At 41.5% G+C, this 15,479-nt stretch overlaps 2 protein-coding genes across 6 annotated transcripts in view; both read right to left on the reverse strand.

Moving 5' to 3' along the window:
- LOC144607267 (E3 ubiquitin/ISG15 ligase TRIM25-like) overlaps positions 1-1,078 on the reverse strand; it is a 14,523-nt gene extending 13,445 nt beyond the window's left edge. Inside the window, exon 1 of the mRNA XM_078423992.1 lies at positions 396-1,078. Coding sequence (XP_078280118.1) covers positions 396-965 — 570 coding nt within the window. The 5' untranslated portion in view covers positions 966-1,078. The remainder of the gene's footprint in view (positions 1-395) is intronic.
- A 7,363-nt stretch (positions 1,079-8,441) lies between these two features.
- LOC144607265 (ran-binding protein 3-like) overlaps positions 8,442-15,479 on the reverse strand; it is an 89,503-nt gene continuing 82,465 nt past the window's right edge. For all 5 annotated transcript variants that reach the window (XM_078423987.1, XM_078423989.1, XM_078423988.1 and 2 more), the window contains one exon: positions 8,442-9,813. In XM_078423987.1, coding sequence (XP_078280113.1) covers positions 9,770-9,813 — 44 coding nt within the window. In that variant the 3' untranslated portion in view covers positions 8,442-9,769. The remainder of the gene's footprint in view (positions 9,814-15,479) is intronic.

The following is a 15,479-nucleotide window of genomic DNA, read 5'->3' on the forward strand; positions in this document are numbered from 1 at the left end:
AAGGAGTTTGTACGTTCTCCCCGTGACCTGCGTGGGTTTTCTCCGAGATCTTCGGTTTCCTCCCACACTCCAAAGACGTACAGGTATGTAGGTTAATTGGCTGGGTAAATGTAAAAATTGTCCCTAGTGGGTGTAGGATAGTGTTAATGTACGGGGATCACTGGGCGGCACGGACTTGGAGGGCCGAAAAGGCCTGTTTCCGGCTGTATATATATGATGATATGATAGGACACCCAGATCTCGTTGTACGTCCCCTGTTCCTAACTTGACACCATTCAGATAATAATCTGCCTTCCTATTCTTACCACCAAAGTGGATAACCTCACACTTTGTCTATTGCAGTTGTCCTACCTCCCCCCCCCCCCACACACATATATACACACACACATACACACCCTGAGCTCCTGCTCTCCTTCACTGACGCTGACACAGTGATGGTTCTTGTGTTTGCCCACCACTGGGCAGAGGCAGCAGATGCAGACTTTGTCGTCCTTGCAGTAGATCTCCAGGAGCTTCTTGTGCTCCACGCACTTCCAGGTGGACATGTCGGCCGTGGGGTCGATGAGGGGGTGGTTCTTGAACACGTCGTTGTCCCGGTGGTGCTTGAGATGTTTGGCACACATTGAGGCTTCACACTTGAGACAGGTCTTGACTGCGGACAGCTTCTTCCTAGTGCAGTAGTTGCAGGGCAGAGCCACCGCCGCGCCGTTCACAGCCTGGTATTTCTGGGCGATGTTGGCCAGCTTGAAGTTCCTCTTCAGGGCCGGCTTCTCCCTGTAGTCCGCCCGGCACTCGGGGCATGAGTAGACCCCCGACCCCAGCCCCGGCTCCCTCCACGACTCATCGATGCAGGCTCGGCAGAAGCTGTGCTTGCAGTTCAGGATGACCGGGTCGGTGTAGATCTGCAGGCAGATGGGGCAGGTCAGCTCCTCTTCCAACCACACTGGTGGAGGGCCATCGGCCATCGCTCAAGCCCAACCAACACCAGCCTGCAGATGCAGAGAGGGGAGGAGCGGGGAGGGAAGGGGAGGAGTGGGGAGGAGAGGAGTGGGGAGGAGAGGGGAGCAGTGGAGAGGGGAGGAGGAGAGGGGAGGGGTGGGGAGGAGAGGGGAGGAGAGGAGAGGAGTGGGGAGGGAAGGGGAGGAGTGGGGAGGAGAGGAGACGAGAGAGGAGAGGAGTGGGGAGGAGAGGGGAGGGGAGGAGAGGGGAGCAGTGGGGAGGAGAGGAGAGGGGAGGGGAGGGGAGACGAGACGAGACAAGAGGAGATGAGGGGAGAGGGGAGGAGACGAGAGGAGTGGGGAGGAGACGAGGGTAGATGAGATGCTCGGTGTGGGGCTGAGGCTGGGAGAGGAGAGACGAGGAGAGACGAGGGGAGAGGAGTTGTTAGGAGAGGAGAGACGAGGTAGAAACCGAAAGTAGGAGAGGAGAGACGAGGTAGAAACCGAAAGCGAAACCCGATCTCCAAGGAAGACCATTGCAAGACGACTGGCAGGGTGTCCGCTCCCACACCCTCCCCATTGTAACCCCAGCCCCCGGTGCGCGCTTCAAACTGCGGCTGCATCTCACATGGACACGCACAGGGACAAGAGGACGTTGCAAACAGACACTTAACCCGGCTACAGATTGCTGCATCAAGACCCCCCCTCTCTCTGCACACCCCCTCTGTGTGAATAGCTTGCCCTGACTACGCCAAGCTCAGACTCCGCCTTGCCAAGCTAACGGTCCAATGTTCCCTGGACAAGGATACAGGAGTAACTCGCCTACACTGAAGTGTGGTGCGCAAGGGAGCCCACCGTCCGCCAGTTTAGGCAACAAAACCCGCCTCTCGCAGTGTAATCAGTGTTGTGGAGGAACAGTATGTGTGACGATACCATTCAAATGCAGAAAATATCTCATCTATCAACTCACATTTTTTTGTTATTTTTATTTTTAATGTTTTTTCCCCCTGATTAATCTCTCTGATTTTATTCTTTCTTAATGTTTCTGCCCATTTCCCCCCCACCCTTCCTCCCCAGCCTCCTCTTCTGTGCAGTCTCCCTTGTATTGCTCAAACACACACTCTGCACAAATTTAACTTATTATATATATATATATATGAATGTATAAGAAAATAACTGCAGATGCTGGTACAAATCGAAGGTATTTATTCACAAAAAGCTGGAGTAACTCAGCAGGTCAGGCAGCATCTCAGGAGGGAAGGAATGGGCGACGTTTGAATATATATGAATGTGTGTGTGTGTTTGTGTGTGAGAGGCAAGATAGAGATAAATAGATCTCAAAGTTCCTTCTCATTGATCAGAAGCAACTTTGATTTAAAGCAACGCTTCTCTCTAAATCTTATTTTTCACATGATGTACATAAACCTTTGACCTTTATGGTTTATGTATATGCATACATATATATATACATATATATATATATATACACACACACACACACATATCTCTAATTTATTTCTTGTGATTTCCTCTAATTATTTGTTCAGCAACCTTTTTCTTTCAATCGTTCCCTCTCTAAATATATATATATGACTTCTCTAACTAGATAGCTCCTCTGTCCCTCTCTTCTCCTCTCCCTTCCCAGTTCTCCCACTGTCTTCCTGTCTCCACCTATATTCTTTCTTTGTCCCACCCCCCTGACATCAGTCTGAAGAAGGGTCTCGACCCGAAACGTCACCCATTCCTTCTCTCCTGAGATGCTGCCTGACCCGCTGGGTTACTCCGGAATTTTGTGATACCTTCGATTTGTACCAGCATCTGCAGTTATTTTCCTGTGTATATCAGTCATGCACACCCTTCTCAGCACATAGTTCTCCCTATCATGATCACTGTTCTCTCACATACATTTCATTAAGGCCTACCCATACACATTCGCAATCAGTGACATCAAACTTATTTCCAGAAATCCTAATATTATGAACAAAATAACTATGAACATATGTCAAGATATTTTTTTTCATTCTATATTGGTGTAATGAAATGTAATGCATACATACCTCCACTGATACAGAAGTGCTAGCTTTAGACTTGAATAATGTACATTGCTGCCATAGTTTAGTTTTGAATTTCACATATAATTGAGGGGGATTGGTGCAATATAGTGCTGACCCTCACTTTTGTGAAAAATGAGTTACATGCATTAACACGGCCCTTACCCACTACTCTACAAACTGTAAAAAAAACATATTTAGATTCAACAGATAAATTGGTCAAATAACATAGGCGCCTTCTTGTTTTTTTTTGGTGATTTATGGATTTTTCAAATGTGAATATCTCATAACGACACATTTGTGGGTAAGCAGTATATTGCACCAACCCCCTTCAATTTTACATCATTCAAAAATGAACTCCATAAACAAGGATAACACTTTTTGTTTCTGTCATTCATGGTAAGATTTACATCATTTTGTGCGCCAGATATACAGGGTTGCACTGTATCGCATATCAGCTAACTAATGAAAAGATCAGGTCCTGATTTATACCAGCTCTTCACCTTCCCCCCCCCCCCCCCCCCCCCCCCCCCCCCCGCCCGCCTCTTGTCTGAAGAAGGGTCCCAACCTGAAACATCACCCATCCGTTTTCTCCAGAGATACTGCCTGACCCAGTGATTTACTCCACCACTGTGTCTATTTGAATTGGATTCATGCTTCTGTACCACGTCAGGCAGCATTGGCCATTTTAGTGGCTGTCAAGGGTTTTTAACTAATCAATTCACCAATTCAAATTTTCTTGGCTCTAAGTATAAAGTTAAATGTCTTTTCAATTATACTGTGGATAGTTCTATTGTTTGCAAATGCCTAATCTCTGCTTCCATGACTTTTTAAAATAAAACAAAAAGAGATACAGCTCGTGGAGGTGAAATTAAAATTAACAGAGAAAGCAAAGAACAGTTCATTAAGTTTGATCAATTGGCCTGATAGACAGAGTGGATTCTCTAGTGCAAATATTCAATCAGGTACATCCAAAGTTTAAAGATCACGAAATAGTAACTCTTCAAGAAATAGTTATAAATGTCAACTATCAACTTATCCAAGAAGTTGAACAAAATAATTGTTTGCAAACATTTTATATACAAAGAAATGGCAGAGAGTTGTGAACACTGTCCAGTCTAACACACAGAATCTGCTTACTAGAGTGGAGCAGAAATTTACCCAAGACCTACTATGGTTTTTAGAGTCAAGTGGTCTATCTTGCTCCTCTAGTATCTTTGACTGTAACACAGTTGTACAGTAGGAAAGAAAACTGCAGATGCTGGTTTAAATCAAAGGTAGACACAAAATGCTGGAGTAACGCAGCGGGACAGGCAGCATCTCTGGAGAGAAGGAATGGGTGACGTTTCGGGTCGAGACCCTTCTTCAGACTGAGCATTTTGTGTTTATCTTCAATTTGAACCAGCATCTACGGTTATTTTCCTATACTTCTTCAGACATCAGTCTGAAGAAGGGTCTCGACCCGAAACGTCACCCATTCCTTCTCTCCAGAGATGCTGCCTGACCTGCTGAGTTACTCCAGCATTTTGTGTCTCCAGTTGTATAGTAGTTCATTTAGTATATTTGTTTGTCTTGTATTATGGTGGTGGGTTCTGTTTTGTTTTATTGTAAATATTATTTTAAATAATTAAATACATTTTTTGATTAAAAAAAGCTAACGGTCCATGCACACATTCAAAGCCACCCAGGGCTCATATGCTCAATAAATCCTGGCAGTGCAGTAGTTAAAGATGTAATAATCACAACACTATATATCATTGAATGAGATCTTTCCTTATATATTTTTTTAACTATTAATAATAATAGTTTAACTATTAATGATAATCATAAATTATTATTATTCAGTTATTTTTTTTATTATGAGGAAAAATAACATTATATAGAGATTTTTCATTATATTTTTTGAACAATTATTAATAATAATTAATAATTTAACTATTAATAATATTCATAAATTGTAATTCAGTTATTTTTTTATTATTTGGAAATTATTGAGGAAAATCACGTTATATATTATTGTGAGATTTTTCCTCATAATCATTTAAAAATTAACGATTAATAAGTTTATTAATAATCATGATTATTCAGTTATTTATTATTATTATTAGGAAAAATATAACATTATATATTATTGTGAGATTTTTCCTAATGATAATTTTAAAAACCTATTAATAATTATTATTAATAGTTATATTTTTATTATTATTAGGAAAAATCACATTATGTTATTGTGAGATTTTTCCTAATAATAATGTATAAATTAACTATTAATAATAAGAATTTAACTATTAATAATAATCATAAATTATTATTAATAGTTGTTTTTTATTATCAGGAAATTATTAGGAAAAATCTCACTCAATAATATATAATGTGATTATTGTCTGGCCCTACAGTACTTTAAACCTACAATGATCTCAACATTACATATTATTGAGTGAGATTTTTCCTCATAATAATAAAATAATAATTTTAAAAAACTGAATAATAAGTTAATTTATTTATTCGTGTCATCACACAACTGTTTGCCAATAGCGAGCAAATTTGAGTGCCACGTCGTTGGCCTCTGCAAGATCCAGACTATGGAACATCTCCCGAGCTGTGACATGCTGCATGACACATGCACTGTAAAGGATAACAGATAAAAATAATTCATTATTATTCAGTTATATTTTTATTAGAAAAATTCTCACTCAATAATATATGTTGTGATTATTGCATCTTAACTGTACTGTTCTGCCAGGGTTTATAGAGCATGTGAGCATTAGGAAAATGGGTTAATACTAATAATAATGAATAATAATGATTAATTATTATTAATCATTATTATATTATATATTATTGAGTGAGATTTTTCCTAGTAATAATTTCCTAATAATAAAAAATAACTGAATAATAATTGAGTGAGATTCATCCTAATAATAATGATTAATAATAATGATTAATAATAATTTATTATTATTATTAGGAAATTCTTATTAGGAAAATTCTCTCAATAATATATATGATCATTGCAGCTTTAAAGTACTGTACTGCCAGGGTTCGTTGTGTACATATATACTAATTATTATTAGTATTATTAGTATCTGCCATAATTATTAATACTTTTAATTATTAATATTGTTAATTATTAACTAATAATAATAATCTTTCATCCTGTAAACATGCAGGATTTCGCATTCTTCTTCACTGGTTTACAATTATGTCTTTTTAAAAAGACTTTTGGACAGGTCAGTTTAATTTATTGTCACGTATAGGTGAGGTACAGTGAAAAGCTTCTGTTGCGGAAAGACAATACATTAGTCTGAAGAAGGGTCTCGACCTGATATGTCACCCATTCCTTCTCTCCAGAGATGCTGCCTTCTCTCCAGAGATGACACGTATCAGGTTAATTTCGATAGACTAGGTGGTTTTGTAATTTCCCCAAAATATGAACAATTCCAGTTAGCCTCACATTTAGCACTTTGTGAAAGCCATTGGTGGAGCGGGAACACGTGGCCGCTGGCTGGGTGAGGTCACGCGGGGCGCGAGGCGGTGACGTCACCTTGTCCCGTATTTGGGAGTGAGGAAGTTGGCAACCCTACACACAAGCGACAATTGGGGCAGATTCGGTCAATTTAATCAAAAGGAAGAAGGATGGATATTAAAGCATGCAAGAAAGAGTTGCGAGTCAAGTCAATGAGAGAGACACATGTTTCTGAAAATGCATTATAATAGATCAGGTGTGCAACGAAATGGCTGTGTGGTGGGAAAATGGATGGAGGAGAAAACTAAAAGGATGAATAAGAAGTCCAATTCTTAATGAAAACCTTTATAATATAGTAAACCCTCGTTATAACGGATAGTTGGGGGGGGGGGGGGGGGAATAGTGTTCGTTATTGACAATTGTCCGCTGTAACCAAGTAAGCTATTATCATAAAAGTAGTAGAAACAAACAGCAGTTATAGACAATAGGTGCAGGAGGAGGCCATTCGGCCCTTCGAGCAAGCACCGCCATTCAATGTGATCATGGCTGATCATTCTCAATCAGTACCCCGTTCCTGCCTTCTCCCCATACCCCCTGACTCCGCTATCCTTAAGAGCTCTATCTAGCTCTCTCTTGAATGCATTCAGAGAATTGGCCTCCACTGCCTTCTGAGGCAGAGAATTCCACAGATTCACAACTCTCTGACTGAAAAAGTTTTTCCTCATCTCAGTTCTAAATGGCCTACCCCTTATTCTTAAACTGTGGCCCCTTGTTCTGGACTCCCCCAACATTGGGAACATGTTTCCTGCCTCAAACGTGCCCAACCCCTAAATCTCCTCTCACCCTTCTAAATTCCAGTGCTGGTTAATACACAATAGGACACAAAGCGCTGGAGTAACTCAGCAGGTCAGGCAACGCCACTGTAGAACAGTGCTTCTTAAACTGGTGAATGGTTCACCCAAGGGTGAATGAAATTATTTTGGGGTGAAGGAAGGATGAATGACTTAATATATATAAAATTACACACAAGGGAGAATAAGACGGAAATTACCAAAAAAAACATAAGAAACTTTAGTCGAGGGTGAATGAAATTTTGTAATAAAGACTCAAGGGTAAACGACACTGAAATAGTTTAAGAGGCACTGCTGTAGAATATTGGATGGGTGACGTTTCAGGACGAGACCCCCCTTCAGGCTCTCGGTCTGGAACTGGGCGTGGAATCCAGGCAAGTTGCCGGCCCCGGACTGCTGGCGGCGGGGGGAGAGGCGAGGATCGGCGGAGTCAATGGTCGTGGCTGGTAAGGGTCGGTGGTGGTGGCTGCAGGCGTGGCTAGGAAGAGGCCGGGGAAGTTGTGTGGGCCGGAGGTGGCGGCAGTAGGTCAGGCCTGGGAGCTGCACGAGCCGGGGGCGGAGAGGGTGGCCAGAGCTGTAAGCGACCAGGGAGGTGGTGCGGACCAGGGAGGTGGTGCGGGCCAGGGGTGGTCGCCGGTGGGTCAGTCCGCTATAACCGAAATCCGTTATAGAGAGGTCTGTTAATATCGTGATTATTACCTCTATCCTTGCTTGAAATAAACCCTCACCAGACCCCCACACTTGAATAAAAATTGGAATGTCATGTTATGGGGAATCACTAGCAATCTACTCGATCTATTTTCTCACAGCTGAGGTTTGGGACAATATTTTTACATAAACGCAGCCTTTATTTCATCAGTGCCATTCTTCAATCAAGAATACTTTACATACCATTGGTCAGATTGAACGTGAATTTGAGAGAACCATCGACGCCTCTCAGTTTCAAAGAAGTCAGACTACAACAAAAATGTAAAAACTTCTCTCTCTTTACCTGTTCTCAGAAAGGCTGATTCCATTTAGAAGTATAAATTTAGCTTTTGGAAGATTAAGATACTGTAGGGGGCTATTTGCCAATCCTCGTCTTCACAGAATGTCATATTAGAATTAGAAAAAAGTCCCGAATTTATTATTAATTGTAATTTTACAGATGGGCATTCTGGGAAAAAAAGCAGCTCAAGAAATATAAAGCGCACATAACCTATATAACATAAACAATGTGTTTTGTTAAATGTTTTAATGTAATCCAGAAATACATTTTGATATAGTAATCTTACACAAACTTTTCAACCACATCAGTAATGATTTCCTCTAGGAGCTAAGGCTTTTTTTTTTAGCAAAAAAGAAACCACTTTTCAGCTCGGTCAGATTGGGAGGGGTCGGGAGAGGATAGGATGGATTTTATTCCATCCTTTTGTATCAGAACTCTCGGCGATTCAGTGTAAAGAAAGTTACTATCTGTCCAAAAAGGACAAGTTACAGAGACAGCGAAAAACACAAACTGACCTACGCAGATCCGACCTCAAATTATATGAAGCGGCTCTGAAGAAATAAACAAAAAAATAATAATTTGGAGGTTTTTTTGTCTTTTTCTTTTATGAACAGGAAACATTACATACTAATCATTTCTGTGCTAAAATTTAACTATCACATTTTCCGCTTCCAAGGCTTGCTGCAAAAGCAAGTAGACAGTAAAGGGAAAAGCACACTTTAAATTTACAGCTCGGTAACCTCCCAGCATCTCCCTGTTTACTCCCCCCCCCCCCCCAAATTTACCAAAGTTCTTGGTTACATCAAGAACAAAAATATTACTGTGTACAAAAATGCCCAAATTGCAGGATTCTGTGAATACACAAGCGTAACTCTTCAAAGAAATTTAAAAAAAACCAGCACAACACAAGTCCCAGTAATAACATTGGAAAAATGAGAAATCGGGGCTCTTTGCCTACAGTCCGTTGTAAGTCACAGTTTTGTTAATATTACTGCTGCTTTGAGATGCAATCCTTGAAAATTCTCCATTTTCTAAGTTGCAAAAAAATCTGACCTCTGTGCACTCATTTGCCAGAACATTAAAATGCGCATGTGGATAGGTGTGTGAAAGAGACAGACACTGATAACAACCCAGAACTTTGTGCACACTGGCTGTACTGAATAAAGTCCCATCGGAAAAGTGAAGTGCCTTGCTGAGCCATTCAAGAGACAGAGAGCAAGTTTCACTCATCAATATGATGAGCCTCCGCATCTCAAACAGAAAATCAGCCGTTTCTCAGTTTACCATGTGAAAGCCATTAATTCGGACAAAACACAAGGATAGGAAGGCACAGGCCGCCAGTGAGATGTGCTGGGCCCAGTCTGGAGTTCATCTTCAACAATGCCTGAAAAATAAAACACTGGTCTGGGGTGTCCACAGAGTTGCCTGCAAGTCCCTGGAGCGGAAACCTTGCAAGCGGATGAGTTCCAATGTTGCTATGTGCTTCCTACAGTCTGTTTGTCATCTGTGTCACAAGGGCCTAAAAATAAATAAGGAAAGAAGTATTAGTTAATCCGGATACACTCTGATGTTTTGCTTTTTCAAAATCATAACTTGAAATTCCAAAAATGCGTGGGAAATATTACCCCAAAAATTCCAAAAGGTCAATCCACTAAGACAGCAAAATAAAACAGGCCCTGGCGTAATATCATTTTCAACTCTTGTTTTGTCAAGTATTTTTTAAATGACACCAATTCTTGTAGTCAAAAAATCAAATCAAGTCGAAGATAGACACAGAAAGCTGGAGTAACTCAACGGGACAGGCAGCATCTCTGGAGAGAAGGAATGGATGACGTTTCGGGTCGAGACTGTTTCACTCAGACTGGAATCCAAACCTGCCATCGTTTCTTTCTTAAATGTGGCAACAGGATTAAGAACGTGACTCTTGACCACAGGGTCCCAAGCTAAAACGTCACCCATCCTTTTTCTCCATAGATGCTGCCTGACCCGCTGAATTACTCCAGCACTTTGTGTCTTTCTTCAGTATAAACCAGCATCTGTAGTTCCTTTCTTCGCATGACTCTTAATCGAGCTTAGAACAGACATCTGGAGACATAATTAACATATTGGTGCAAGAAATCTCTGCTCTGGCATTTTGGATATAATCTTAACAAGTTCGTTGGACCAGGAAATGTTCCCGATGCGAGATATTTAAACATTCCTGAATATCTAGAGTAATTTCAATTTATATTGCACAAGGTGGGAAACGAGACATTGCCACACCCTTGCACACACATGTTTATAACTGATAGCCATGGATGATGTGTCGGAAGACTCGAGGGTGGCTCAATGTGTGCCTCTATTTAAGAAAGTTTGCACAGAAAAGCGAAGGAACTAAAGCCCAATAAGTCATACGTCAGTGGTGGGGTTTCCGAGAGAAGGGACCCGGCCTTAGCCCCCACTTTACCCCCTTCACTGGGCTGTGGAGGCCAAGTCAGTGGATATTTTTAAGGCAGAGATGGACAGATTCTTGATCAGTACGGGTGTCAGGGTTTATGGGACGAAGGGGGGTTGAGAGGGAAAGATAGATCAGCCACGATTGAATGGGCCGAACAGCCTAATTCTGTTCCTAGAACGTATAAATTTATTACCAGGGATGATTGTAGTCTCAGTTACATGTGGCGGTGATTCCTGACCATGTGTTGTTGCATATTATTGCTGCATCCAAATTCCTGGGGAGCATGATTTCTTCTTTTAGTTCAAGATTAATGCAATGGACACCAGGTGGTGACAGTGTTTAAAAGTTCAACAGGACAATGTACAGCTGCATCTCTGCCTGCCATTTTCAATAGATTTATATTGTGCAGGTGGGCCAAGGTGCTTTTAAAGAAGGTCTTTATTCGTGGCCTGTACTGCGTCATTTTTTGGTGCTAAAAAGTGCTCTGCCACGCAACCATTGGTAATTCAAATAGTGTTCAACGACATCTGGGAAAATAGCTTTGCGTCAGATCGTGAACTGATGCAATAATTTGACCTAGGTATTCCATTGAGATCAGTCCTGTCCAGGCTTTGTGTTTAATTTGTCCACTTCCTAGTTTGAGTATATTCAAAGAAAACTCTCACAAGTAGACACAAAATGCTGACGTAACTCAGCGGGTCAAGCAGCATCTATGGAGAGAAGGAATGGGATCTTATAGAAACTTACAAAATTCTTAAGGGGTTGGACAGGCTAGATGCAGGAAGATTGTTCCCGATGTTGGGGAAGTCCAGAACAAGGAGTCACAGTTTAAGGATAAGGGGGAAGTCTTTTAGGACCGAGATGAGAACGTTTTTTTTCATACAGAGAGTGGTGAATCTGTGGAATTCTCTGCCACAGTAGGTAGTTGAGGCCAGTTCATTGGCTATATTTAAGAGGGAGTTAGATGTGGCCCTTGTGGCTAAAGTGATCAGGGGGTATGGAGAGAAGGCAGGTACGGGATACTGAGTTGGATGATCAGCCATGATCATATTGAATGGCGGTGCAGACTCGAAGGGCCGAATGGCCTACTCCTGCACCTATTTTCTATGTTTCTATGTGACTTTTCGGGTCGAAATCCTTCTTCAGACGCCTGCATTTTGTGTATACCTTCGATTTAAACCAGCATCTGCAGTTTTCTTTCCCAAACTCTCTCACAGTTGTGGCTTGCTCATCTATTGTGCTCACATTTCAAGTGCATCGGTTAACATTTTCCCAAGTATATTGTGTTTTAATACAAGCTTTAACTCATCCGCTATTGTACCTAGTGGAAATATTGGTCGCATTTAACGAAAATCTCCAGTTAGCACTAAACCCTCCATTAAATTATCATTATGTCTAAAATCTTATCATTTTCATTCTGATGTGTCAGTGGCTGTTTGCTGAGCTATTGTATGTTCTTCCAGGCAATTTTTGCAAGTTCTTCAATCAGTGACACGTTATAGAGTCTCCCCATTTCTTAATTGAATGAGATTTTAAAAGCCAAATGTGGAGTTTATTCCGCATCAAAAAAGTGTTGAATAATTGCAGATGACGACATGACATGACCAGGGCATTCGTGCTTTGACTTTGATCTATAGACAAAAGTACATTAATAAGAAAACTTTTTCAATTCCACTAGAATCATTAAAAACAAATGATTCTTTAGTCATTGTCAACAGCCTCGGCAATAGCATCTAAGGCTTTTTTCGCCCTGGCACCTCACTAAACTATGTCCTTTGATGTGCTGGACTCGTTTAACTGTTTTAGATCAGAGCTGGTGTCTCACAGTGTGGAAATTTTCCGTTTCTTTTTGTTGGTTCAGGTAAACAACAAGTACCTGGGTCAGGTCCCCAAATATTTAGTATTTGATCTGATTGATCTGAATTGACAAATTGATCTGGAAAAAAACCTCATCCATTTTCAATAGGAAATATTAAAATTAGGTCCGCCTTGTGCTATGGAAGGCCTCCTAAATGGGTTTTAGGAGAAAAAACAGCCTAAAGTGGTTTTAGAAAAAGAAAACATCCTTTGAACTCAACAAAATTTCAGATTTCTGGGTTGTCTTGTTGATGAGCTAAGCACAGGTCAAATGCACATTCTATTTTATTATACACCTTTGGATAATCCTATGTTCATGCTCAATTAAAAGAAGGCACTTTAATATTCTGTTTTATCCAGAGATGCTGGCTGTTCCGCAAGGATCTGCAGTTCCTTCCTACACTGTAACGTCTAGGTTCAGAAACAGCTTCTTTCCCTACAGCCATCAGGCTATTAACCACTACAACCTCCAAATAAGCTCTGAACTGCATATAGAGACTTGGGCATTGGTTGTTTACAGCATGCTATGTTTACATATCTCCTTGTGCTGCTGCAAGTAAGAATTTCATTGCTCTGTTTTTGGACACATGACATTAAAACACTCTTGACACTTGAAGCATCTTCGGCTACTGCAACCATCATGCCAGAAGCAAGGATGCTCATTGACCCTGGCTGAGCATTCAACTTCACTGAAACCGCTCCAACAACATGAAGCAAACATCAGCCCATAACATATAACCTGAAAGACATTCAGTATCGGGCTGAGGAACAGAAGTTAGCAGTGGCACCACCTTAGTGATCACGTTCACATTCATACCCTCACTGACATAAGTTCCTCATTAATGTCATAGGGGAAAGGGTTTCAGCAGTGATGCTTAACTAAACCTACTACGACGCCATTACCAAAGTAGGGCAGGGGCTGGTTAATCTGGATCAGCTGCTTGTTTTCTATCAAGGCTAATTAATCAAGTTTGTCACAAATGACGAGAGTTTAGACCAGCATCTGCATTTTTCTTTCCTACACATCTTGCTGCTCCACTGTGAATTCTCCTCAAGGTATGTCTACTTTGAAGAAGTCCTTCTCGTCTCTTCAACGCGAGTTTAGACCAGCATCTGCAGTTCTCTTTCCTACTCTCAATAACCACCTTCAGCACTGAGATTTGGTACCTGTGACAGGCACCATCTACAGGACTGCAGTGCAATAACGCATGAAGGTTACCTTGTTAGCGACTCCCCTCCAGCTCCGAACTCCAAGAAGAAAATGAGCAATATTTTAAGATAATAACTTTCAGATTCCTGTCTGATTCACATGATTTCACCTTGGATATCCTGGTGTTCCATGCCCTGGAATCCCGTACCAAAGTGAAAGTAGTCGGCGAAACGCCATTGCTTTAGTGACAACCAGAAAGGGACACAGTACCAAATTTCAAACACAGATGATAAACTGATTGTTGCATTGTACCACATATCCTCCAGTAAGCTATTCTCTCTCGTGCGCCTCAACTTCCCTGGAACTGCTCTGCCACCCAACCACACCAGGAACAACTTATAGTCACCAAGTAACCTATCTGCATGTCTGTGATTTTTAGATTTAGATTTAGAGATACAGCGCGGAAAAAGGCCCTTCGGCCCACCGAGTCCGCGCCGCCCAACGATCCCCGCACATTAACACTATCCTACACACACTAGGGACAATTTTTTACATTTACCCAGTCAATTAACCTACATACCTGTACGTCTTTGGAGTGTGGGAGGAAACCGAAGTTCTCGGAGAAAACCCACGCAGGTCACGGGGAGAACGTACAAACTCCGTACAGACGGCGCCCGTAGTCAGGATCGAACCTGAGTCTCCGGCGCTGCATTCGCTGTAAGGCAGCAACTCTGCCGCTGCGCCACCGTGCCGCCGCGTGAGATGTGGACAGAAACTGGGGGAAACCATCACGGTGAACATGCAAACTCCAGAGTGGCCATCTGAGGTCAGTATTCAACCTCTTTTGTTGGAGCTATATGACAGCACATTTCGAGCATTTAGTTGTCTTCTCTCTCCTCTTCTATTAATTGCACGTTTCATTTGTCCTCTCTTCTGTGCACCTCTGTATAGCCTACATTTTGTTCTTTACTAGTCTTTAGCACCCTCTTTCAGCTGGTATCACCTCCACTTGTAACCCTCAAGCTCTCCCTCTCCACTCTAATGCAAGTTTCGTTTTTATTCTCGTTGTTCCATCTACATGCCTTCAATCAACAACTTGTTTATCATTTCACAATTCCCAATGAAGGCCATTATCTTGAAGTATTAAATCTCTTCCTCACTCTACAGAAATGCCCTACTGAGCATTTAGATCCTTTTCTGATTTGATTCCAATTTCCCCGAACAAGTTACATGTTCGTTTAGTTTAGTTTAGAGATACAGTGTGGAAACAGGCCCTTCTGCCCACCGAGTCCACACCGACCAGAGACCTCCCCCCCACACATTAACACTATCCTACACACACTAGAGACAATTTTTACATTTATACCAAGCCAAGTAACCTACAAATCTGTACGTCTTTGGAATGTGGGAGGATACCGAAGATCTTGGAGAAAACCCACGCAGGTCACAGGGAGAACGTACAAACTCCATACAAACAGCACCAGTAGCCAGGATTGAACCTAGGTCTCTGGCGCTGTATGGTTGGAATTCTATCGCTGCGCCACCATGCCGCCCAACTTTTGGATTTATGTTTGCTTTTCCACATAAATCATCATGGGACAAGAAAATACAGTCAATAAACAATCACATTTTTTTTAAAGCATTTGGAAATTTTCCCTGACATTAATCAAGGAAAATATGGATGCAAGTTACACCTTAAATGGACAATTAAACACTTCTTAAAATATTCTCCCAGCATTAT

Source organism: Rhinoraja longicauda, chromosome 28, assembly GCF_053455715.1.
Source record: "Rhinoraja longicauda isolate Sanriku21f chromosome 28, sRhiLon1.1, whole genome shotgun sequence".
Taxonomy (NCBI): domain Eukaryota; kingdom Metazoa; phylum Chordata; class Chondrichthyes; order Rajiformes; family Arhynchobatidae; genus Rhinoraja; species Rhinoraja longicauda.